At 48.4% G+C, this 19,412-nt stretch overlaps 9 protein-coding genes across 9 annotated transcripts; 4 read left to right on the top strand and 5 right to left on the bottom strand.

The window, feature by feature from the left end:
• Positions 1–104: 104 nt before the first annotated feature.
• On the bottom strand, positions 105–839 carry F4812DRAFT_458905 (nucleolar protein 12-domain-containing protein; the record flags this gene model as incomplete). The annotated part of the gene is made up of 2 exons (XM_047937443.1): positions 105–560; positions 618–839. The coding sequence occupies 2 exons, from the start codon at positions 837–839 to the stop codon at positions 105–107; spliced, it is 678 nt and encodes a 225-aa protein (XP_047790787.1).
• Positions 840–1,169: 330 nt separating this feature from the next.
• F4812DRAFT_426960 (BIG1-domain-containing protein) lies at positions 1,170–2,610 on the top strand. Its single transcript, XM_047934058.1, has 4 exons — positions 1,170–1,457; positions 1,558–1,898; positions 1,965–2,186; positions 2,258–2,610. The coding sequence occupies exons 1-4, from the start codon at positions 1,360–1,362 to the stop codon at positions 2,392–2,394; spliced, it is 798 nt and encodes a 265-aa protein (XP_047790786.1). The 5' UTR covers positions 1,170–1,359; the 3' UTR covers positions 2,395–2,610.
• Positions 2,611–3,630, bottom strand: F4812DRAFT_426959 (trm112p-like protein). The gene is made up of 2 exons (XM_047934057.1): positions 3,358–3,630; positions 2,611–3,162 (listed from the first exon to the last, which is right to left on the bottom strand). Exons 1-2 carry the CDS (start codon positions 3,541–3,543, stop codon positions 2,965–2,967), a joined length of 384 nt encoding a protein of 127 aa, XP_047790785.1. The 5' UTR covers positions 3,544–3,630; the 3' UTR covers positions 2,611–2,964.
• Positions 3,631–3,763: 133 nt separating this feature from the next.
• Positions 3,764–5,227, bottom strand: F4812DRAFT_426955 (peptidyl-prolyl cis-trans isomerase-like protein B). Its single transcript, XM_047934056.1, has 4 exons — positions 4,634–5,227; positions 4,441–4,567; positions 4,200–4,351; positions 3,764–4,053 (listed from the first exon to the last, which is right to left on the bottom strand). The coding sequence occupies exons 1-4, from the start codon at positions 4,959–4,961 to the stop codon at positions 3,845–3,847; spliced, it is 816 nt and encodes a 271-aa protein (XP_047790784.1). The 5' UTR covers positions 4,962–5,227; the 3' UTR covers positions 3,764–3,844.
• Positions 5,228–5,293: 66 nt separating this feature from the next.
• Positions 5,294–6,460, top strand: F4812DRAFT_426954 (ribosomal protein S13). The gene is made up of 2 exons (XM_047934055.1): positions 5,294–5,701; positions 5,822–6,460. The coding sequence occupies exons 1-2, from the start codon at positions 5,666–5,668 to the stop codon at positions 6,146–6,148; spliced, it is 363 nt and encodes a 120-aa protein (XP_047790783.1). The 5' UTR covers positions 5,294–5,665; the 3' UTR covers positions 6,149–6,460.
• Positions 6,461–6,465: 5 nt separating this feature from the next.
• On the bottom strand, positions 6,466–7,976 carry F4812DRAFT_426948 (renal dipeptidase family). Its single transcript, XM_047934054.1, has 4 exons — positions 7,918–7,976; positions 7,641–7,853; positions 7,040–7,579; positions 6,466–6,977 (listed from the first exon to the last, which is right to left on the bottom strand). Exons 2-4 carry the CDS (start codon positions 7,816–7,818, stop codon positions 6,598–6,600), a joined length of 1,098 nt encoding a protein of 365 aa, XP_047790782.1. The 5' UTR covers positions 7,819–7,853; positions 7,918–7,976; the 3' UTR covers positions 6,466–6,597.
• A 1,220-nt stretch (positions 7,977–9,196) lies between these two features.
• F4812DRAFT_426946 (uncharacterized protein) lies at positions 9,197–13,310 on the top strand. Its single transcript, XM_047934053.1, has 4 exons — positions 9,197–9,882; positions 9,950–10,131; positions 10,207–11,650; positions 11,711–13,310. The coding sequence occupies exons 1-4, from the start codon at positions 9,837–9,839 to the stop codon at positions 12,607–12,609; spliced, it is 2,571 nt and encodes an 856-aa protein (XP_047790781.1). The 5' UTR covers positions 9,197–9,836; the 3' UTR covers positions 12,610–13,310.
• Positions 13,311–13,319: 9 nt separating this feature from the next.
• On the bottom strand, positions 13,320–17,316 carry F4812DRAFT_426944 (Adaptor protein complex AP-3 delta subunit). Its single transcript, XM_047934052.1, has 6 exons — positions 17,075–17,316; positions 16,889–17,007; positions 16,628–16,824; positions 16,170–16,553; positions 15,886–16,114; positions 13,320–15,829 (listed from the first exon to the last, which is right to left on the bottom strand). Coding segments are annotated over exons 1-6 (3,138 nt in total). The 5' UTR covers positions 17,077–17,316; the 3' UTR covers positions 13,320–13,622.
• A 138-nt stretch (positions 17,317–17,454) lies between these two features.
• F4812DRAFT_426942 (TPR-like protein) lies at positions 17,455–19,369 on the top strand. Its single transcript, XM_047934051.1, has 4 exons — positions 17,455–18,096; positions 18,152–18,358; positions 18,416–18,559; positions 18,613–19,369. Exons 1-4 carry the CDS (start codon positions 17,719–17,721, stop codon positions 18,850–18,852), a joined length of 969 nt encoding a protein of 322 aa, XP_047790779.1. The 5' UTR covers positions 17,455–17,718; the 3' UTR covers positions 18,853–19,369.
• The last annotated feature ends 43 nt before the right edge of the window (positions 19,370–19,412 follow it).

Here is a 19,412-nt window from a genome sequence, read left to right as displayed (position 1 = left end):
GTTGAAGAGAAGTCGAGTTTTAGGGCATGTTTATTTGGTGGACGTTTTATGTTGGTATTTGCAGCAGCAGAGCCCGCGAGACGGATAGAGAATGCGCTAATCAATTAACTTGGTTTCCTTCTACTCTTGGCTGCTTTCTGTTTCCTCTGATTCAGTTGCCTTTCCGCCTTAGACTCGTATCTGAATTTATGTTTCTTCTTCTTGGGCGGATTTGCTTTCTCCTTAGTTCCTGGAGGAGCATTCTTCGAATCTGGCTTGGCTGTTTCTTGATCCTCCCCACTCGAGTCTTCCTCCGGTTTAATGCTCGATAATCCATCCTTAGATACACTAACCGACTCAACTGTGACCGTAGTGTATCGTTCTTCGTCGATATATTCTTCCTCGTGATCCACAGGTTCAAGTGCTGGCGTATCCTTAAATCCTCCCCATTCATCTGCTTCATCGTCCGAGGCTTCTTCTTCTCCTTCTCCGCCTATGTAACCTGCCTCTTGGGCTTGCTTTAGGATTGCATTGACATTTTGGACATGCTCTTCGACTTCTCTCTTTCGATCTTCACGTAACTATAGACACGATTCGTATTAGCAAACTAGTATTTCTGATCTTCGTAACGAATACACTCTACATGCCTGCTTTCTCAACTCAATCTTTTCCTGTCTAGCTCTTTGGGCAGCTTGTTCCTGCGCATTCTTTATCCTTTGCAACTTGCGCTTATGGAAGCCAGTGAGGTAATCGGCGCGAGCATCGTTATCGAACTTGATCTCTTCGATCGAATGCTGGGCCTTGCGTTTTTTCGGCGGCGGCACAAGTAAGCCCTTCTTCGGTCGGGGACGCGCAAACATTATGTTCGGGGTATAAGTAAAGAAAAAAAAAATGAAACAAATAATCCAACGATAGACAGTAAAAAGTCCAGTTTTAATTAGTGTCAAGCAGAAGCTTCTGGATGTAAAGGCTTGGGAAATATTCAAGTCGAAGAGGTTAATCAATTGTAGTTCGGCGCCACTGTGATAATAAATTTTAGCGATTTGAACCGTTGCGTCCAGGTACCTGGTACCTATCTATTGGCCCCGCCTTGCATATTGGCGGCCAACCTGCTAAACTTTCAGCGCATTCAGGGACTGATGCAGAAGCCCCCCAAGCCTCCAAGCCTCCAAGCCTCTCAAATGACGCTGTAATCTGCGCCTGCAACGCGGAATTTAATAAGCCGGAACATGCCGCGTTCTCTAAAACAGGTCAAACGTCAACTTTCCACAGAGCACTTGAGCTACATGTAGGTTCAGCCTTCCGAGCTCAAGCCTCATCTTACTTCAACCGTACAACCCATCAAGCATTCCCGCAAGCAAGCAGCTTCCCCATATCACGATGCGTATCTCCCAGACTGCCGCAGTGCTGGCGGCATGCTGCGCTTCCGCGCACGCATTCTCCGACTCGTCTCCTATCGTCATGTTCTCGAGTGCTAGGTACGTTGGTTATAACACACGCTCTCTGGATGATTTGATCCCTTGACCTCGCATACGCATTACATGACGACCGTAGCTAATCGCGTGTGCCAAATGATAGTCTGGATGTGCCAACCAACCAAGAATTAATAAAATCCAATACCAATGTCCTCGCGACCGTCCAGCAGCTTCTCAAGACCTGCCCGACGGATAGGTACCTCATCGTTTCGCAGCCGAACCTCAACAAGGCCAACTTGGTCAAGAAGGCCGTACCGAATCTCCTTCGCTACCATGACAAAGCCCAGAGCCGCTACTCGGTGCCCGAGGTCGTTGGCGAGTTGCACACGGACGACATAGCCGCGTTCGTCAGGAAGTCCTGCGAGGGGAGAAAGCCATTGATCGAACAACTCGAGATGGACCCCTTGCGATCCGACGACGACTTCGGCATGATGTGGACCAACGGTATGTTTATTTATTTATTTATCCAAGTATATTCCAGGTGGATGTGATAGCTGATTTGAGATATAGACGACGAGCTTAGCATGGTACTCGATCAATTCGATCACGATGGTTCTTATACGGTCATCTTCGCCGGCACCCCGCGAAAGGAGTCTCCGCGGACCTACACGGCGACGTTCCAGGACGGCGTGCCCTCGGAACTGAAGAGAGACGTGCACTCTATTCATCGGAGGGCTCCTAACCGTACTGACAACCGCCCTCTATTTGAGAAGTACCAGTATTTTTCCACAGGTCAGTTCCCAAGTTATCCTTTTGCGGATAAATCCTTGAAAAGGCTCTTATACTAACCAACCAACACGCAGGCATCTTCACAGCTCTCGTCTCTCTAACAATCCTCCTATCGATTCTCTACGTCGGCATTGCCGCAGTCGCCAGCCTGGAGATCCCCTACGGCGCGTTCGACAAGGAGATGGGACCTTCCGCGCAGAAGAAGCAGTAGACGGAAGGACGAGAGATTGGTATAATATAGTAACTACTGGTCTTTCGGCGGGAGCATGTATCAAGAAAGACGGCGTGTTGTTGAATTTGAGCAGTGTGTACGAATTATTACTATTTGGGTTAATCGGAGTCCGGGTTAACGGGTATAGCATCAAACGAGAGAAAGTCCTGTCTAGATAGTCAAGACTTCATTCACTATGAGAGCGAAAGGCATACATTAACCATCCTTCATGGAGAGACTTTGTAGTAGTGTAGATATAGGTATATGCAGTTAGAAACTGACAACGGCTTTCTTTTCTTTTTGTCCTCTTTTTTCCCCTATTCTCGACCATTCCTCTTCTCCGCGCCGTGTCTACAGTAGGTCTCTTCATAGAGCCTTTTTTTTCCGCCTCAGCTTAACTCCAGAACGTCAGACCAAGCCTTTCTAATGCTCGTAGTAGTGCGGGTTTCTGAATAGCAACAGTAGCAGTAGCAGCATAAATCAGTCCCCGAGTGTTGTTTCTTTTTTTTGCTTTTTCTCCTAGCAGACGCCAACTAACATCCTATCTATTCCTGTTCCGTGCCGTGCCGTTCAGACCAAATGGCTCGGCAGGAGGAAATTGGCAATGCCCTCGCGCACGGCGTACTCGTGGCCGCAGTTGGCGCAGACCAGCTTGCCCTCCATGATCTGCGTCTCCACGAGCAGGTTGTGCAGGTCCTTCAACTTCTTCTCGTCGCCCTGCAGCTCCTCTACCGAGGGCGCCTGCGGCGGTAGGGCTGGGAAGCCGAGCTGGGAGAAATTTTTTAGTTCTCTTTTTTTCTTCTTCTTTTTCCTTAGAATTCAAACAAAAAAAATTCACGGCGCTTCATTTCGATATCCATTATAAGTGTGGCATATTAAAATGACAAAAAAAAAACCAAAAAATCAAGGAAACACGAAATATAATATAATATAGGTATAGGCAGTTAATAAAAAGCAACATACCTCCGCGGCCGTCGTAGACAAAGCCGTCCAGTCGATGCGGGGCAGTAAATTGAGCAGCAGCTGAGCGTTCACCTCGATATCGTCCTGCACCAGCTCGGCGTCCTTGGGATGGAGGGGATACGAATTCGACGAGCTCTTGCACGCCTTGACCGCGCAGGTCAGGAAATTCAGGCTGAGGACTTTCATCTTGGGCAAATACAAATAGAAAGTAGTTTGAGATAGTTATAACCGTGCGATAAGAATTTTTAAGGTAGTTTTCTTAAAAAGTTCCTAATGACCTAGAAATTTACCCAGGCGCAAATAAAATTTAACGGCGTTTTTTTTTACTCTTATACAAGTCACACGTGATAGAGGCAACAACACCAACGACATCTAACAGGTCTCTAATAACAACAATCACAACTAATTAGAGTAAGATCATTTTTTTTGATTAGATATGCCATATACTTTTATTTGAAAAAAAGTAAATCAACATCCACACACATGTCTAAGCTATCACCTTCTCGTAAGCAACGTTGTCTCGGCTGTTTCTCTTCGAGAGACGGATATAGAAAGCGATTGCAGCGAGAATAACACCGAAAATAAGGGCCTTTTGAAAAATGGACCATCCGGCGGAGACATTGGCGGTGTCGTCAGCTACGGCGTGTTCCTGTTCGGCTGAGTGTCCCGAGGCCCATTCGGATTCTCCTTCATTACCTGGAAACCGGGTGGTAAGACGCATCAGTAAGAAAACGGATCGAGGCAGGTAGGCGGGACGAAATACGGTGATTTAGGACTTGTATATATGTGTATGTGTGTGTGTGTGTGGTGTGTGCTCTTTTTTTATAGCTCAACGTGGATACCTTCAGGCGGCACCTCGAGCTCTCCGCTCTTGGCAATCTTCACTTCCTTCTCCGGCTTGTCGCCGGGCTTGGTCTGGACGTTCTCGATCTTCTTGACAACGTCCATGCCCTCCAACACCTCACCGAATACAACGTGTCGGCCATCCAGCCACCTAGTCTGCTGTTAGTTTATCATACAATTATATTTACATATGGTTATTGTTTTTTTTGTTTTTTTTTTTAAAAAAAAAGGATGACCTACGAGGTGATAACGGTGGTGATGAAGAACTGAGAACCGTTGGTGTCCTTGCCAGCGTTCGCCATAGAGAGGAGACCCGGCTTGGAGTGCTTCAGCTTGAAGTTCTCGTCGGGGAACTTTTCGCCATAGACTAGTAGACACCGAACAGTCAGCATGGTTTTTCATTACCTCATTGAACCATGTCGTTGCTACTTACTCGACTTGCCACCAGTGCCGTCACCTTTGGTGAAGTCACCTCCTTGGATCATGAACTGCTTGATAACACGGTGGAAAGTAGATCCCTCGTAGCCGAAGCCCTTCTCGCCGGTAGCAAGGGCTCGGAAGTTCTCGGTAGTCTTGGGGACGGTCTTGCCGTAGAGACCCATGACAATTCGGCCTAGAGGCTCATCGCCGTGCGTGATATCGAAGTAGACCTTGTGGGTGATCTTAGGTCCCTTGGTGGCGGCCGCGGTCTGGGAGAAACAGATAACGCTTACGCCCACCAGCAGCAGGGCGCTGGCGAGAAGTCGGCGGAGGTTGAACATGGTGAATACAGAGGCTGCCAAAACCAGTCAGGCAGATGTCAGGCAGATGAAAAGAGATCAATTGGAAGGGGGATAAGTAGTAAAAATGCCCTAACCTAGGAGAAAGGTGGCACTATTTCAAAGACGAGAAGATGGGAAGGGGAGGATCGGAAAGGACACAGAAGCTTCAATTAAAAGGCGACGTTTCAGTGCTAAAGTTGTCTGTAACCCGTCTAGACCCCTGAACCGCCGAAACAGGAACACTCTTAGGTACCAACCTACCTCTATGTAAGAAAGAACAAGCCTAACAAGTCTGCAGCGGTTGGAATGCGGGGGTCCACTAAGGTATGTACCTAGGTAACGCTAAACAGCGCCAGTTACGGTTAGAATACTATCAGCTTATCTAGCGGAGTACATAGGCAGTACTATGTAATGCGATCTAAAGTGCCCGCCAACTTCTTAAAATTCACGATTAGCTAATGAACCACTGACCGAACGATACGATCTAAACCCAATTATGCGCAATTGGTAGAAAGAAGTCTTATACTTACTTGCCCGTCGCAAACTTGGAGGGGGGAAATAGTCCAAACGACCGTATCTAGTAGAGGACCCGTGGAAAATTTACTCAAGATGCCCGTGAGCTTTTCGAAATTACTGTTGTTGTTTTTTTTTTTCCTTTTTGGATTTACATTAGTACTAACTAAAAAAATCCCCAGGCGATCATAATGGGAGTAAGCTTCCACGAGAAGAAACTCGTCAGGGTAAGTCTCTCCGAACCGACCTGAACCACTCACACAGCTCCACGACGCAAAGAGAGAAAGAAAAAAAAAAGAAAAAAAAAGCAAGCAAGCAAGTCCTAACGACCGAACCACCCTTCACAGAAAGCCCTGGAGAGTTTCTACGGCCTGGGGCCGCAGCTGGCGGCGCGGATCATGGCCAAGTACACGATCCACCCGCTGGCGCGGCTGGAGACGGTGCCGCCGAAGACGATCACCGCGCTGACGGCGGAGCTGTCGACGATGACGCTCGAGAACGACGCCCGCAGGATCGTCCAGGACAACATCAAGCGCCTGCGAGACATGGGCACCATCAGGGGACGTAGGCACGCCATGGGCCTGCCCGTCCGCGGACAGCGCACCAGGACCCAGATCGAGACCGCCAAGAAGCTCAACACCCTCGAGAGAGGCGGCACGTACTCCAAGATTTAGATTTAAAAGGGGTGGAAGGGAAGGCGGGAGAAGGAGAAGGAGAAGGAGAAAGAAAGAAATTATTTGCAGTTGTGCTTCGCGTGGTGACTGCAGGAATAGAGTGCGTTATAGAATGTTTGGCCCCATTGGAAATGAGATGCCGTGGAAAGGCGTTTGTGAAGGGTTTACGAAACATTTTCCGGTCGCCTTCCAACGACACGACCTATTCCAGTACATAGTCTAGAGGGATTGTTCCCTTGTATATTTAAGTGTAAATATTCCATTTCAAGAGGAATAAAAGAACCTCCTTGAGGGCGTCATATATGAGCTAAACAATTCTCATTTTGAATATCTGTATTGCATTAGCTACCTAAAAAAGACTCACAGACGGCAGCTATATGTATATGATAGATTGTCAATGGCTTGGTATAACCAAAAAGCTATATACCTAGGTACGTTACACATCCCCTTTATTCAAACAAGCGACCTAAATCATCTTCCAATACCGGCTCCCACTTTGCCTGCAATTTCGCAGCTACCTTCTCGACATCACCCCAGACGCGCAGTATGTTTCCGCCTACGACTTTAGCGGCGTCTTCGTCCGAAACTCCTCGCCGGAGCAGCTCCGCAACAAGATCCGGATACTTAGATACGTCGGCCAAGCCCTCGGGAGTAGACGAGATACCATCGAAGTCGCTTCCCAAGCCGACGTGGTCGTACCCTATCAGATTGCCGATATAGGTAATATGACTAACTACCTGCGAAAGGGTGCTGTTGTCAGGGTAGAACTCGGGAACGCCGCTCTCGGCGCCTTTGTCGATACAGCTGATGAAATCCGGTGAGAAGTTTACTACAATGGTTGTTAGCAAGAAGTCAGTCAAATCGAAGGTCTGATCAGGGGGGAATATGTACCCATGACAATTGAGTTCTTCTTCTTGACGAGACGGAGTACGTCATCTGGGACGTTACGCGGGTGCGGGCAAATGGCGTAGGCAGAGCTGTGGCTAAACATGACGGGAGCTTTGCTGCCCGCCCATTCTTTGCGGCCGCCGAGGACGTCTCTCATGGTATCGGCGCTGACGTGAGACAGATCGACCAGCATGCCGATACGGTTCATCTCATTGATCAGCTGTCTGCCCTTGGGCGAAACACCATTCCACACCGGAGGAGCTTTGCGGAAGGGGTTCTCCCAGAGAGCCGCATCAGCAAATATGTTTCCACAGTTGTGCGTCAAGGTAGCGTAGCGGACGCCCAGCGCGTAGAATCGCCGTAAGTTGGCTACCGAGTTACCAATCTGATGAAGACCCTCGATTCCCAGAGGCGAGATGAGCTTGCCCTTCTCCCATGCTGCCACGGCGGACTTAGAGTCTATTGGGATGCCGGAGAAGTCCTCGGGATAGGCGTTCTGTAGCCGGGTCATAAGATCGATTTGCTGGAGGGTCAGTTGGACACCTCATTGTTGCTGTTAGTACGTAGCTGAAGAAGTCGGCGGGCAAAAAACTTGAACACTAACTAGAGGCATAGTTTTCATCCGAGTAGTCCGTGCCATTAGCAGGGCATGGCGTGAAGACACTCCAGAAGGCACCTCCATTATGGCCTTCCCTCAACCTGGGCAGGTCGACATGCATTGGGAGTCCGCCCTCTTCAAACGGCCTTGAGAAGTTCTCATTGTAGATATGGTTATTGTACATGGAACGGATGAAGATAGCCAAGTCATTGTGTCCATCTTAGAAAGTATTAGTTATGTCTGACAAGTAAACTAGGTAATTAAAGTATGGAATTTGATCTACCTATCAAGGGAGTTTCCGAAAGGATCTTCTCAACCCTCTGCTCAATGCTCTGCTCAATGCTCTGCTCAATGCTCTGCTCAATAGACTCTGGGCGGGAGTGAGAAGTAGCTTCTGGAGATGGAGAGCTTTGGTGCAAGAATGCGTATATAATTAGCACGAGGAAGATCCATGAGCCGAGATTGCAATGATTGCAATTTGGCTTCTTTTCGGGTGAAGCTTGAGAAGGAGCAGGTTTCGCGCTCTCGAGGTCAGGAGCAGGCGTCACGCTCTTGAGGTCAGGAGTTTGCTTCTCGTTCATGTTGTATTACGCTCATGTGATGGATGAAGAGGTATTGAAATGTTGGGGTGTTGATAACGAGCACAATCAAAACAAGACAATGATAAGGTAGTCTAATTTAGGTAGCTTTGTGCTTCTTAAATGTCAACATGTAAAGTTCAGGGCGCCAGATATCAATCAGCAGATATCAATACTTATAAATATTCATACAGAGGGGTCCAGGATCCGGCGTTGCGAAGGGCACAGATATGTACGTTGGTTGCTTAGGATTCACAGCTTACCTTGGTTCGACTATGCAAATTAGGTACTCGACGGGAAGTCGGCAAGTTGTGACAACTTCGTCAACTCGCAACTCAGCACGGGTTTTGACGATGTTGACGATGTTGGGTGGCTTAGATCTAAAAAATCAATGGGAGTGATTTGTTGTTCTATCAGCTGGTTCCAGTATCTAGCATTAGGTACTTATCATGCTTCTAATCGACTAGTTAGGTTAATGTATATTCCTGACTAATTCTGGTTACTGACCGCCTGATGCGTCGTGCCAAGTATCGAAGTATACTTTAGGTAATTACGGAGTACGAAGTTGTTAATTATAGCGATCGTCCAGAGGCCTCTCTCTTGACCCTCCCGCCCTCGTAGGGCTTGACAAGGGCCGACGCCCGAAAAGATAAGATGAAACGACTTGCTACAGGGTCGTTTCTGCTTGCTTTACTTACTTGCCTTTAGTGGCTTCAGCTAGCCCAATATAGCACTTGAGCGACGCCGTAACACACCTCTGGTAGCCTATTAGCTGGATACCTGGTACGTACCTCGGGCATTACCTAAGGTGCATCCCATAGGTATCGTACCTACTGTACTGTACATTAGGTACCTCCTGAAAGACAATACAAAACATTTTACTTACTTGACGCAGGAGGTAAGGTAGCACAAGCGTAGCGCTTCTATAATAGCACCTGCAGTAAGGCACGCAACAAGCAAAGCAAAAAGCAAGGCCGCAAACAAAAAGGAACCTTGGAAGAAGTCACCCCCCCAGTTGCTCCAGAAAAAAAAGGAAGCCCCTTTGGAGGGGGGGGGGTCTGCAGGTCCATCCTTGAACCAATGAATTTTTAACCTTCACACGTTTTTCGTGTCCGAGCTTCATCTAAAGTGCAGTGCTTTATTGGTGAGGAATTCGTTAAAAAGAGGCTGAGACAGAATTAGATGGAGCCTTTTTTTTACATTCTGTGCCCCGTCGCTCATTCTTTCTATACATTTCGCATCTGATTTTGTTGGCTTCCTAGTACATCAACAGGACCACATAGCATCGCCTCCCTCTTCTTCCGTTCTTCTCCCCCATTTCATTCTGTAATAGTGACACGAATTCCCGTTTTGTGATACCCGCCGCCGACGTCTCGACCTCTCATCCTCTTTGCCGCCACCCGCCGTCTTTGATTCTTTACTGGTTCCCTTGTCCTTGTTACTACTTACCCACTTGGGATCGCATAGCCAGCCAACTCTTCGTTTGCGCCTTATCACCTCTTACCCTCGAAGCTAAAACGCTGCTGCCATCACAGTTAATTCAATAGTTACCTAGTTAGTATCGGGGACCCTGACACAACTACGATAACCCGATATTTTGTTTTTGGAGCACTGCGTCATCACCATGCCGGGGTTCGTAGATTCTTTCTGGTCGACAGACTATGCCGCAGGTGAGTGCGAAACGACTTACCCAACTTACCCTACTTCTATCTTATATAAAACCTAACTATTCTTCAGGCCTGGGTGTCTTGTTCACCAAGCTCCAGCAAGGAGTCGAGGAGAACAAGCAAGTCTTGACCATTGCTCGAATGCGAGCCGAAGCCGAAGAGGTTTACGGCCAACGACTCGGAGATATTGCGCCTGCAGCTGACAAAATTACTGGTGGCTTCTCGCGTGACGACGGCGCAAGTGTGCGAAAAGTACGAACCGCATCTTTCTTTATATCCTATAACCATGGGAAAACCCCTGACTAACATTTGTTTCACTACGTCCAGGCTTACGATGGAGTCCGAGCCGAGATGGAGGAAGCCGCAAAAAACCACAAGAAGATTGCACAGGGTATTCGCGATCTTGTTGTAAACCCGTTTGCGAGATGGTGCGACGCCCACGAATCCCGTATCCAAGAATCCCAAGATGATTTGCAGGCTCGTATAAAAGCCCATGATCGCCAAGCTGAGGCGGTCAAGAAGCTACGGAGCAACTATTTTAATAAATGCCGTCTGGTCGAAGACATCGAAGAGGAAAACAAGTTGGCTTTCCAAGATCCGGAAACGAGTCCCAAGCAGAATCAGAACATACCCGAGATCAAAGTTTCGCCCAACGAAAAGGAAGAGGAAGATGACGAGATATATGAGATTGGTGACGAGACGTACCAGACGGAGCAGATGAAGAAGATACTGTCTCACATGTTGAACACCATAAAGATGGGTGAGACTAAAGTACCTATCCTGGGAACATATCTCAATACTTCGTCCGGTTCCGATATAGTCGAATACATGCAACGTCATATGGGATCAAGCAGTGTCAGCTACGCCGAACGGATTGGACAAGATTTGGTGGCGAATGGTTTTCTTCGCCTCGTTGGTAACGTTGGAAATAACTTTGCGAATAGCTCGAAATTGTTTTACCAGTGGCGACCGAAGGCATTCCAACTAGCAGGAGTCCCGGAGAAGAAAGCAACATTCGGAAGGACGTTCTCTATGCCTACGAACCCCGAGGGCGGATCCGATTCTCCCGTTGTGGGCGCCGTTAGCGAATACTTGTCTGGTTGGAATGTCCTCGGTAGCCAACACCCTAACGAGACTCCGCCGGAACGTATGCGTCGCGAGGCCAGAGAGGCCGATGAGAAGTATAAGGCCGCTGTTCGGAAGCTTGATGAAATGCGCTGCGAGCTGGAGGACGCCATCTTCGCCCACCTAAAATTCCTCGAACGTTGCGAGCTGGACAGGCTAAAAGCTATCAAGACGGTTGTCCTTGATTTCTCGGGCGCTATTGGAAATGTCATTCCAAGCTTACAATCTGCGCTAGATCACATGGTTATATGCCAAGAAACGGTTCAGCCCGAGGGAGACTTGCGATATCTTTTGGAGAATTACAGGACAGGTCGTTTCGCACCCCGGGTTGTCGTGTATGAAAACTACTATAACAAGGTTGATGAGCAGACGTTTGGCGTGGATCTGGAGGCTAGGGCCAGGGCAGATAAGAAGCGTGTTCCTATTATCATCACGACGCTACTGACGTACCTGGATAATCACTACCCGGATCTTGAAGGAGATGAAGCCAGACGCGGAGTCTGGCTCACGGACGTTTCGCTCCAGCAAGTTCATAAACTGCGTAACAAAATAAATAATGGCAAACCTTTTACCGCCGAAGATCTCTCAGAATTCGACGTACCCGTCGTTGCGTATCTACTGAAACTGTACCTCTTGGAACTTCCAGGTAAGTCTATCATTTTTAAGACGCAAATAGCGATACAGCAAGACTGACAAAGGACCCTAGATTCACTGGTATCATCTCACGTATATGAGATCGTCAGGACTATCTACCAAACGCCGACATCAGAGACTACTGACGAGGCACGTATCGCTGTTTTACAGCAGACTCTCTCACAGTTACGACTCACGAATATCGCTACACTTGACGCATGTATGAACCACTTTACGAGACTAATAGACTTAACGTCAGCGGACGAGCAATACATACACGACCTTGCAACATCCTTGGCCCCTTGTATATTGCGGCCGCGGACTGAAACGTCATTAACAATGGAAGAGAAGCACGCATATCGCTTGGTCCGCGATCTGTTTGCGCACAAAGACGCTATCTTCAGCGAGCTGAAGCGTATGTCGAGCCTCACGCACTCGGGGTCGGTTACCAGCACCCGGCCTCGAGCTATCAGCACAGATGAGAGCAATAGGAGAGCCCATATGGAAGAGAGGCAACGAGCTTTGTTGGAAAAGGCAGGCCCTCGTGGGCGTGGCACTAGTCCAGCGCCAGGACCCCGTCATCGACGTGACAGGAGTACAGGCGGACCGGAAACCCGATTTCCTATCGCTAGCCCGACGGCCGCTAATGAACGTCACCGGAGCAGCCTTGGCAGCCTTGGCGCTGTGAAGAGATCTAGTCTGGAGGTTCCTGATGGAACAGGACAGCCGCCGGCGGAGGTAAACGGGGCAGCTAATGGGGATTCCCCCAAGACGGACATCGAGCACGTCGTCTCTAAGCGGGACAGCCTCGGCCGAAGTAGTGCTAGGTTCGTTAGTGGTCGTAGGGTCACGACCTCGTCGGTGTCGGGATCCGGAAGCACACCCTCCACACCCATTAGTAAGGCGACGGAAATTGGCACCCCGATCCAAGACCGTGGTGTGCAGCTCGTCGACGCACCGATGGAATACTAGTAATGTGTGGACTGCCCGCAGGCTCGGGGTTGCGTGAGCTGGCACCGGAGACCAAAAGCTTCATTTTGATATCTTGACGTGTATCTGGCGACTACCATTCCAACATTGAAGAAAGGGTTATACTTCTTTGCATTAGGCTGAGAGGGGTGGGGGGAAGAACTTTACGAATGGACTTATCAGCGGTGCTGTTCTTCTTAGCTTACGTATAATGTAAATTGTCCCTATACCGGGAATGTACAAGTTTGTCGTTACTGTTAGCTTTTTTTTACCGTTATCAATGTTGCACGACGTCTTACACGCTCATACTTCTACTACTTCTACTCCTACGACGAAAAGATCCCCCAAAATTTCAACTCGCCCTTTTCTAGTATCGATGTTTTGTGTTTTTTTGTCTATGTCGTCTCGTCGTCTTCTGGGTTTCCCTGGCTAGTATAGCGCGTTGTCGATGGTACTGTTTTTTTCTACTGAGAACACACACAAACATGTAGAAGGTCGATTATGCAAAGCAAAGCAAGGAAGTGATAGAGAGAGACAGAGAGACAGAGAGAGGGGGGCTTGGGACGGCGATTACTCTTGTACCGTCTTGTACGTTGACCATGGCATAACTATGTAGTTCTGCGTTGAATTGAATCGAATTTTAGAATGATTATTACCTTGTTATATTGCCCGTTATATTGCTCATTTAACTACCCGTTTCCTCCCTTTACCCTCTACATACATACCTAGGTAACTTCTGCTTAGGATGCGATGTGTTTGTTTTATTTAGTCGTAGATTAAATGGAGGAGGCAACGAGATGGTTTAGATATCGATTCTCTTCTCCTAGAATTATCAAGCGTTCAAACCATACCGATGCTCATGATGGATGGTCATTCGTCTATACAAGGTACCTCATATACCCAGCTCGTACGAATATCTATGTAATTTACTATCTATTCATATCGCTTGCTTGCTTGCTCGCTTGCTATTTATATTCTGGGGTATGCATTACAACCCCCATCCCCATCCCCTCCTTTCACGCTGTACTCGCATCCTGGAATTCAACCGGAGTAGCTTTCTTCTTCTTCTTCGGCTTAGTTTTCACCACATCTCCTGCAGCAGTAGTAGTAGTAGCATCACCTCCCTCGTCTATCGGCGCGATCTTCTTCTTTTTCTTCTTAACCTTGACAGCTCCTGCTGCTGCCGCCGCGGCGTCTCCTCCCGTTTCACCGTCCTGATCTGTCGTAGTCGGGGTTGCCGTCTTGGGTTTCTTGTCTGTCGTCGTCTTCTTCTTGTTCTTCTTCTTAACGACGGTACCCGCGGCATCGACCCCCTGAGCGACTTGTATACGCTCGTTCGCGCGCTGCATCTCGAGGCGCAGGCGCTCGACTTCTTTCATGGCCTGCGCCATCTCGGCCTCCTCGCGCTGCTGGGCCTCGGGGTCGTACGGCCGGCCGGCCGGGTCGTCATCGAGGCTCAGCGCGGTAAGACTAGTCGAGTCGACGCCGAGGAGCGATTGCTTGATTTTCTTGTTGTTGCTGATGCCGCCGGCTCGGATCTTGGCCGTGTCCGAACTGTTCTCCGAGTCGTAGTTCTTCGGCGTGCTCAACCCACTGCTGGTTAGGTTTTCGTCCGCGGCCACGACGATCTTCTGCCGCGGTGGCCGGCGGGCTGGTTTGGACGCTGCGGGCCGGGAGTGGTCGACGCCTGCGCTGAGTTTATCGAGGTCGAGTTCCATGATGGGGATCGAGTCGACGTCTAAGTCAGGGCCGTTGGAGTTTTGGAGGATATTATGTATGGGTGTTGATGATCTCTGGATGGGACTAGTTTCCCCGATATAGAATGGATCGTCACGATTCCTTTCCAATCGTTCCGCCTTCCTTTTCGCTAATATGTCCGCGTCCAAATAGCTTTCTTCGGTAGGCTGCTGGTAAGAACTCGCGATATCTTCACGAGTGTCCATCAGTTTGTTAATGGCTGGCTCGGAGGTTATACTTATCGCTGGAGGTCGTTGATAATAATAACTCTCAAATTCATCCGACTCGTCGACTGGTACTGATATCGAGTCTGCAGATGCAAGTAGGAAGTTGAGGTTTGAATTTATGGGTTCATCTAGGTCCAACCCTTCTGGAAGGGGAACGTTCTTTTGCGCAGCCTGGGCAACTGAATTCAGCTCCCAACCAGCAAAAAGGGATGGTATCGCTTGTGTGAGTAACAGAGGGGGGTCTTGGTGGACGGTTTCTGTGGAAGCTTCCTGGCTAGATGCTGCTTCTGCGGTAAGTTTCAGCAGTTCTATAAATTCGACTGCCCGTTCTTGAACCTCTAGGCTCGGATGTTGAACTAGGGTCTCGAAGGTATGGATGATTCGAGCCATTAGGAGCGATATCTTGGATTTACGCTCAGGCGTCCAGGGAGTCAATTGGTCTCCAGCCACCAACGAGAAGACTTTCATCACCGCCTGGAGGCAGGCCGCAAGAGACTCCGGCGGAGAAGTCTTCTGGGTCAGTTGTAACAGAAGCCCAAGGACATCCTCAGGAGAAGATAACTCGGAACAAAATTCACCGAGGATCCAAGCAGCTGGTTTTAACGTTCCTGAAATAACGGACTGTCCAATCCTCGCCTCACTATTCAGTTGAGATATAATCGCCTCGGCAGCGTGGACACACGCAGGACGAAGCGCCTGAACTTTCACGGCAATATTACGCAATTCGTTCCCGATTCTCTCAGATATATCCCCTCCGCTCGATCTCCCAGATGCAGAAGGAATGTCCATATCGTCAACAGGTCGTGGTAGCGGAGCAGTCCGTACGAGCTGCGTTAGTATATCAATGTACCACTCAAAATCCGTTAAATGACCGTAGTTATTTTGAGAACACATATTTAGTATTCTGTTGATCACATCAACTTTGTAGTCATCTGGGAGCGGCGGGGATTGATTGGCCGATTTTGGAGCGGAATCAATTGTCTTCTCCATGTCTTCGTCATCTGAATCACCCGAGCCTGGCCCTGGATAATTCGTAGCCCTGCGATCTCTCGAGGACAACTTGAGTTGTCTCATAAGACGGCTAACAATAGACACAAGATTGTCACTGCTGACCATACCCTGTACGAGGTCCAGCGCTTTGATACGGATAGAAATGTCGGCACTGTCTATGCACTCTAGAATGACGTCTTCCTGCCGAGCTACAAGCCAAGGATGGGTCAAAACGATTTGATTGAAAGCGAGTAGTGCCACATATTTCACTATATCAACCAATATCAGTAAAATGAGTCGTAGGGGGGTTAAGGAGAAAGCTCACAATTTGGATCGCCATCTACCATAATCATTCCCCGAAGTTTATTAACACAAAGAGAGGCAATCTCCTCTCTCCCATCCGCATCTTCGCCACTTCCAAGGATTCCTCCTTGGATAATTCCGCTTATGCATTCATATAATAGAGACATTGCTGGTGTTGTCTGGATGATCTCTGTTAGAGGCGGTAACAGCTTGCGAACAAGCCTTGGCTCAAGGGGCGTTAATGTAGCGAACTAGTGAGATATATCAGCCGAGATTCGGGCATAGCAAAAGCACTATGGCACCCACCAGCTTAATCAGTTTTATTGCCATCCAGTTGTTACCGCTATCGACCAATAACTCAAACAGCCGGGGTGCTAGCGGAAGGAAATCGTGGGGTCGCCGCCATCCCAGTTCGCATATGACGTTAACAATTGCAGCCGTTACGCTGGGATCTTCGGCCCTATCCATAAGTCTCTCCTTTATCTTGGGCCAGGCTGCCCGCAGAGTTTCGGGATAAACCAAGGCAAGCCTGTATAATGTAACAATTGTCTTCTTGCGAATCGCGGGGTGGGTATGGTTAAGTCGAGGGAGGAGATCAGATAAAACGGAGAGGGCTAGCGACGGCGTGATAACATGGGGAAGAGTGATGATGGGGAGGGCGATAGTGGTGGTCGATGCCGCCGTCAAATCCTGAAAAACACGTTCAGCTTATTTGTCTCGTTTCGTTTCGAGAGATAGATATAGCACAAGACGAAGCCGCATACCTTCTTGAGGAGATTTGTTGCTAGCATGAGGACTTCGGTATCGGGACGGAAGCTCTGGATAGCGGCAAGATATCCTACTCGTTTCTGATGGTATTTGGGAGAAGCCATAACCTCAAGTACGTTAAAGGACGCCCACGACATATCATGCCCGAACATTTCCAGGTAGACTAGCTTCAACAAGGCGGTGGCCTTGAGATCTATAACAACGAGGCATGGTATTAGCTATAAGCCTTAGCGCATTGTCGACGAGAGACATCTAACCTAAGTCCTGGCTTCGAATTTCGGTGCGACATTCTTTCAGGCAATTTTGGATATACTCTTTCTCGTTTCCTTTATGGTTCCTCAGACCTCGGATGAGGTCGTATAGCGATTTTTCAAACCTAAAGCGGAATTGTCAACGGATCCTGATTTGCAGGAGACCATGAAGGTACAAGGCGGGCTGCGTACATAGTCGTTGATAATTTCGGAACGGTGATCAACTATGAGTTAAAGACTGCGAACTCAGAGTGTTCCTTAGACCACTCATCATCTTGATAGGGGGATAGTTGTTTTACGGTATAGAGGCGTGGTAGTAGATCAGTTCATCTAGGAGGTAGGTTAGGTAGCTATTCGGTGCTTCGCAAGACGTAGTAGGTTTACCTATTGATGTTGATACAAGCAAGTATCAATCAATCAATGAATGCCCCACGGTCAAGTCACAGCATGGACGCACGTCAGCGGACCGGCAGACTGGTACTAAGGTACCTAAGCTACCCTAGCCTTGGACGGCTGAGCGTAACTTCCGGCCCGTGCGCCACTAAACGGATACGTTAGCTAAGAATGAGCACCTGGGCATTAAGGTTGTAGGTACAGAGCTGTACCACCTACCTAACCTATCTTACCTTCCATGCCTTATTGACTTACGAACTTTCAACTTCACAACTTATTACAACTTATTATATCATTATTATGAACCTAGATCCTGTGCCATCTTTTTTATAATACGTGTCTCTTAACGTGACCCATTTCACACTTAAAACCGCATCAGGTATTTAATATCAACGGCAACATCGGAGTGCAAGATAAAACCTAATAGCTATTCTCAAATCAACATGTCTTCTTCCCTTCTTCATCCACCCAGCCAATTACCCCCTGCTGTGGCCTTAAAGCATTCACAGCAAGCTCCAGCTATACTCAAGAAGTCCACCGGTGCTATCTCAACCTCTCTTCTCCAATCTCTAGTCTCGGCACCCGAAACACCTGAATTATGGACTACATATGAGAACCTTCTATTGTCATGCCTTCGGACTGGTGATGACGAGTCAGCCCATCAATGTCTAGGAAGGCTGGCGAACAGATTCGGCAATGACAACGAACGCATCATGGCATTGAAAGGCCTCCTCAAGGAAGCTGATGCCAGTGATGCGGTTACTTTGAATGCCATATTGAAAGAATATGAGCAGATCTTACAAGACAACCCAACCAACATCGTGAGATTTCTTCTCCCCTGACTTAGTATACGAAATACTAACGCCCCTATTCAAGCCCATATTAAAGCGTCGTGTAGCCCTGCTGCGATCTATTGATCGGACGTCTGAGTCTGTCAGTGCTCTGATATCCCTCCTCGATATCTCCCCTACGGACGCAGAGGCGTGGGCTGAGCTTGCCGACGTCTATTTCTCTCAGGGACTATATTCTCAAGCCATCTATGCACTTGAGGAGGTTCTGATCCTACAACCAAACTCCTGGAATGTCGGTTACCATACTCACTTATCTTGATTTTGCCCATGCTAATTTTGACTTGACTAGATGCACGCTCGTCTTGGTGAAGTATTGTTCGTTGCTGCAAAGTCATCAGACAACGTGGGCCAATGGGCTGAAGCTCTAAAGCGCTTCAGCCGAAGCATCGAGCTCTGTGATGACTATTTGCGGGGCTACTATGGTCTGAAATTGGTATAAAATCCCTTGTTCCGCTTCGAGTAGGACATTGACTGACATAAATAAAGACTACAAAACAACTTCTGGGTGATTCATCTAAGGTATCACAAAGCCGGACAGCTCACGACGGATTTGCTATACCTGATCAGGCGACACTTAGCAAACTTGATGAGTTGGCTACCGAGAAGCTTGCAGAGATCGTCCGACGCAATTCGGCTGGGGAAAAAGGTTGGCAAGGCTACGACGAGGCTGAAATCAAGGCGGCCAAAGAACTTCTTGAAGGTGATACAGCTGTAGTTATCAGATGAGAAGCCGCTGTCATGTTCGAAGCACTACACCGGGGATTTCACTAGTTCCACCACTGCGTTTGCCTTAACTAGCCTTATTTGCATGACCGGGTTTCTTGCAGGAGTGCAAGTCATTGAGTGACGAATAGGGAGAAGCCCCATTTGGCTTGTGCAGAAGGGGCAGGATTGCTAATTGGCGCCCTAGATGGATTTCGTATGAAGCGGTGGGACTTAGGCAGGCAGACGTGTCCCACTAGTCTGGGTAATACTGGGTGATACTGGGCAATGCCAGTTTGGCCAACAAGTACCTTGCCGGGCGATTATTCCTACAGTACAAGTAGCACGTGGCTCCAGTCGCGCAATCTTGGTTGTCGCGAATCAGAAAGGCGGCGTTACAATCGAATGACTAGGAATTCATCAAGTGGTTCGCATTTCTAGTGCCTTACTATTCGACATATACTATTAGTCTGGATGCACTGTAACCATATAGGCACCATATTATGATATTTGGGCAGCAAAACGCCACATCGTCGGGCAGCGTCTGGTCCAAAACTAATCGGAGTTCCACAGTTAGAGACATC

Source organism: Daldinia caldariorum, assembly GCF_022478825.1.
Source record: "Daldinia caldariorum strain CBS 122874 unplaced genomic scaffold F4812scaffold_7, whole genome shotgun sequence".
NCBI classification, from domain to species: Eukaryota; Fungi; Ascomycota; class Sordariomycetes; order Xylariales; family Hypoxylaceae; genus Daldinia; species Daldinia caldariorum.
The sequence above is the reverse complement of the archived record's forward strand: the minus strand, read 5'-3'. Positions and strand labels throughout refer to the sequence as shown.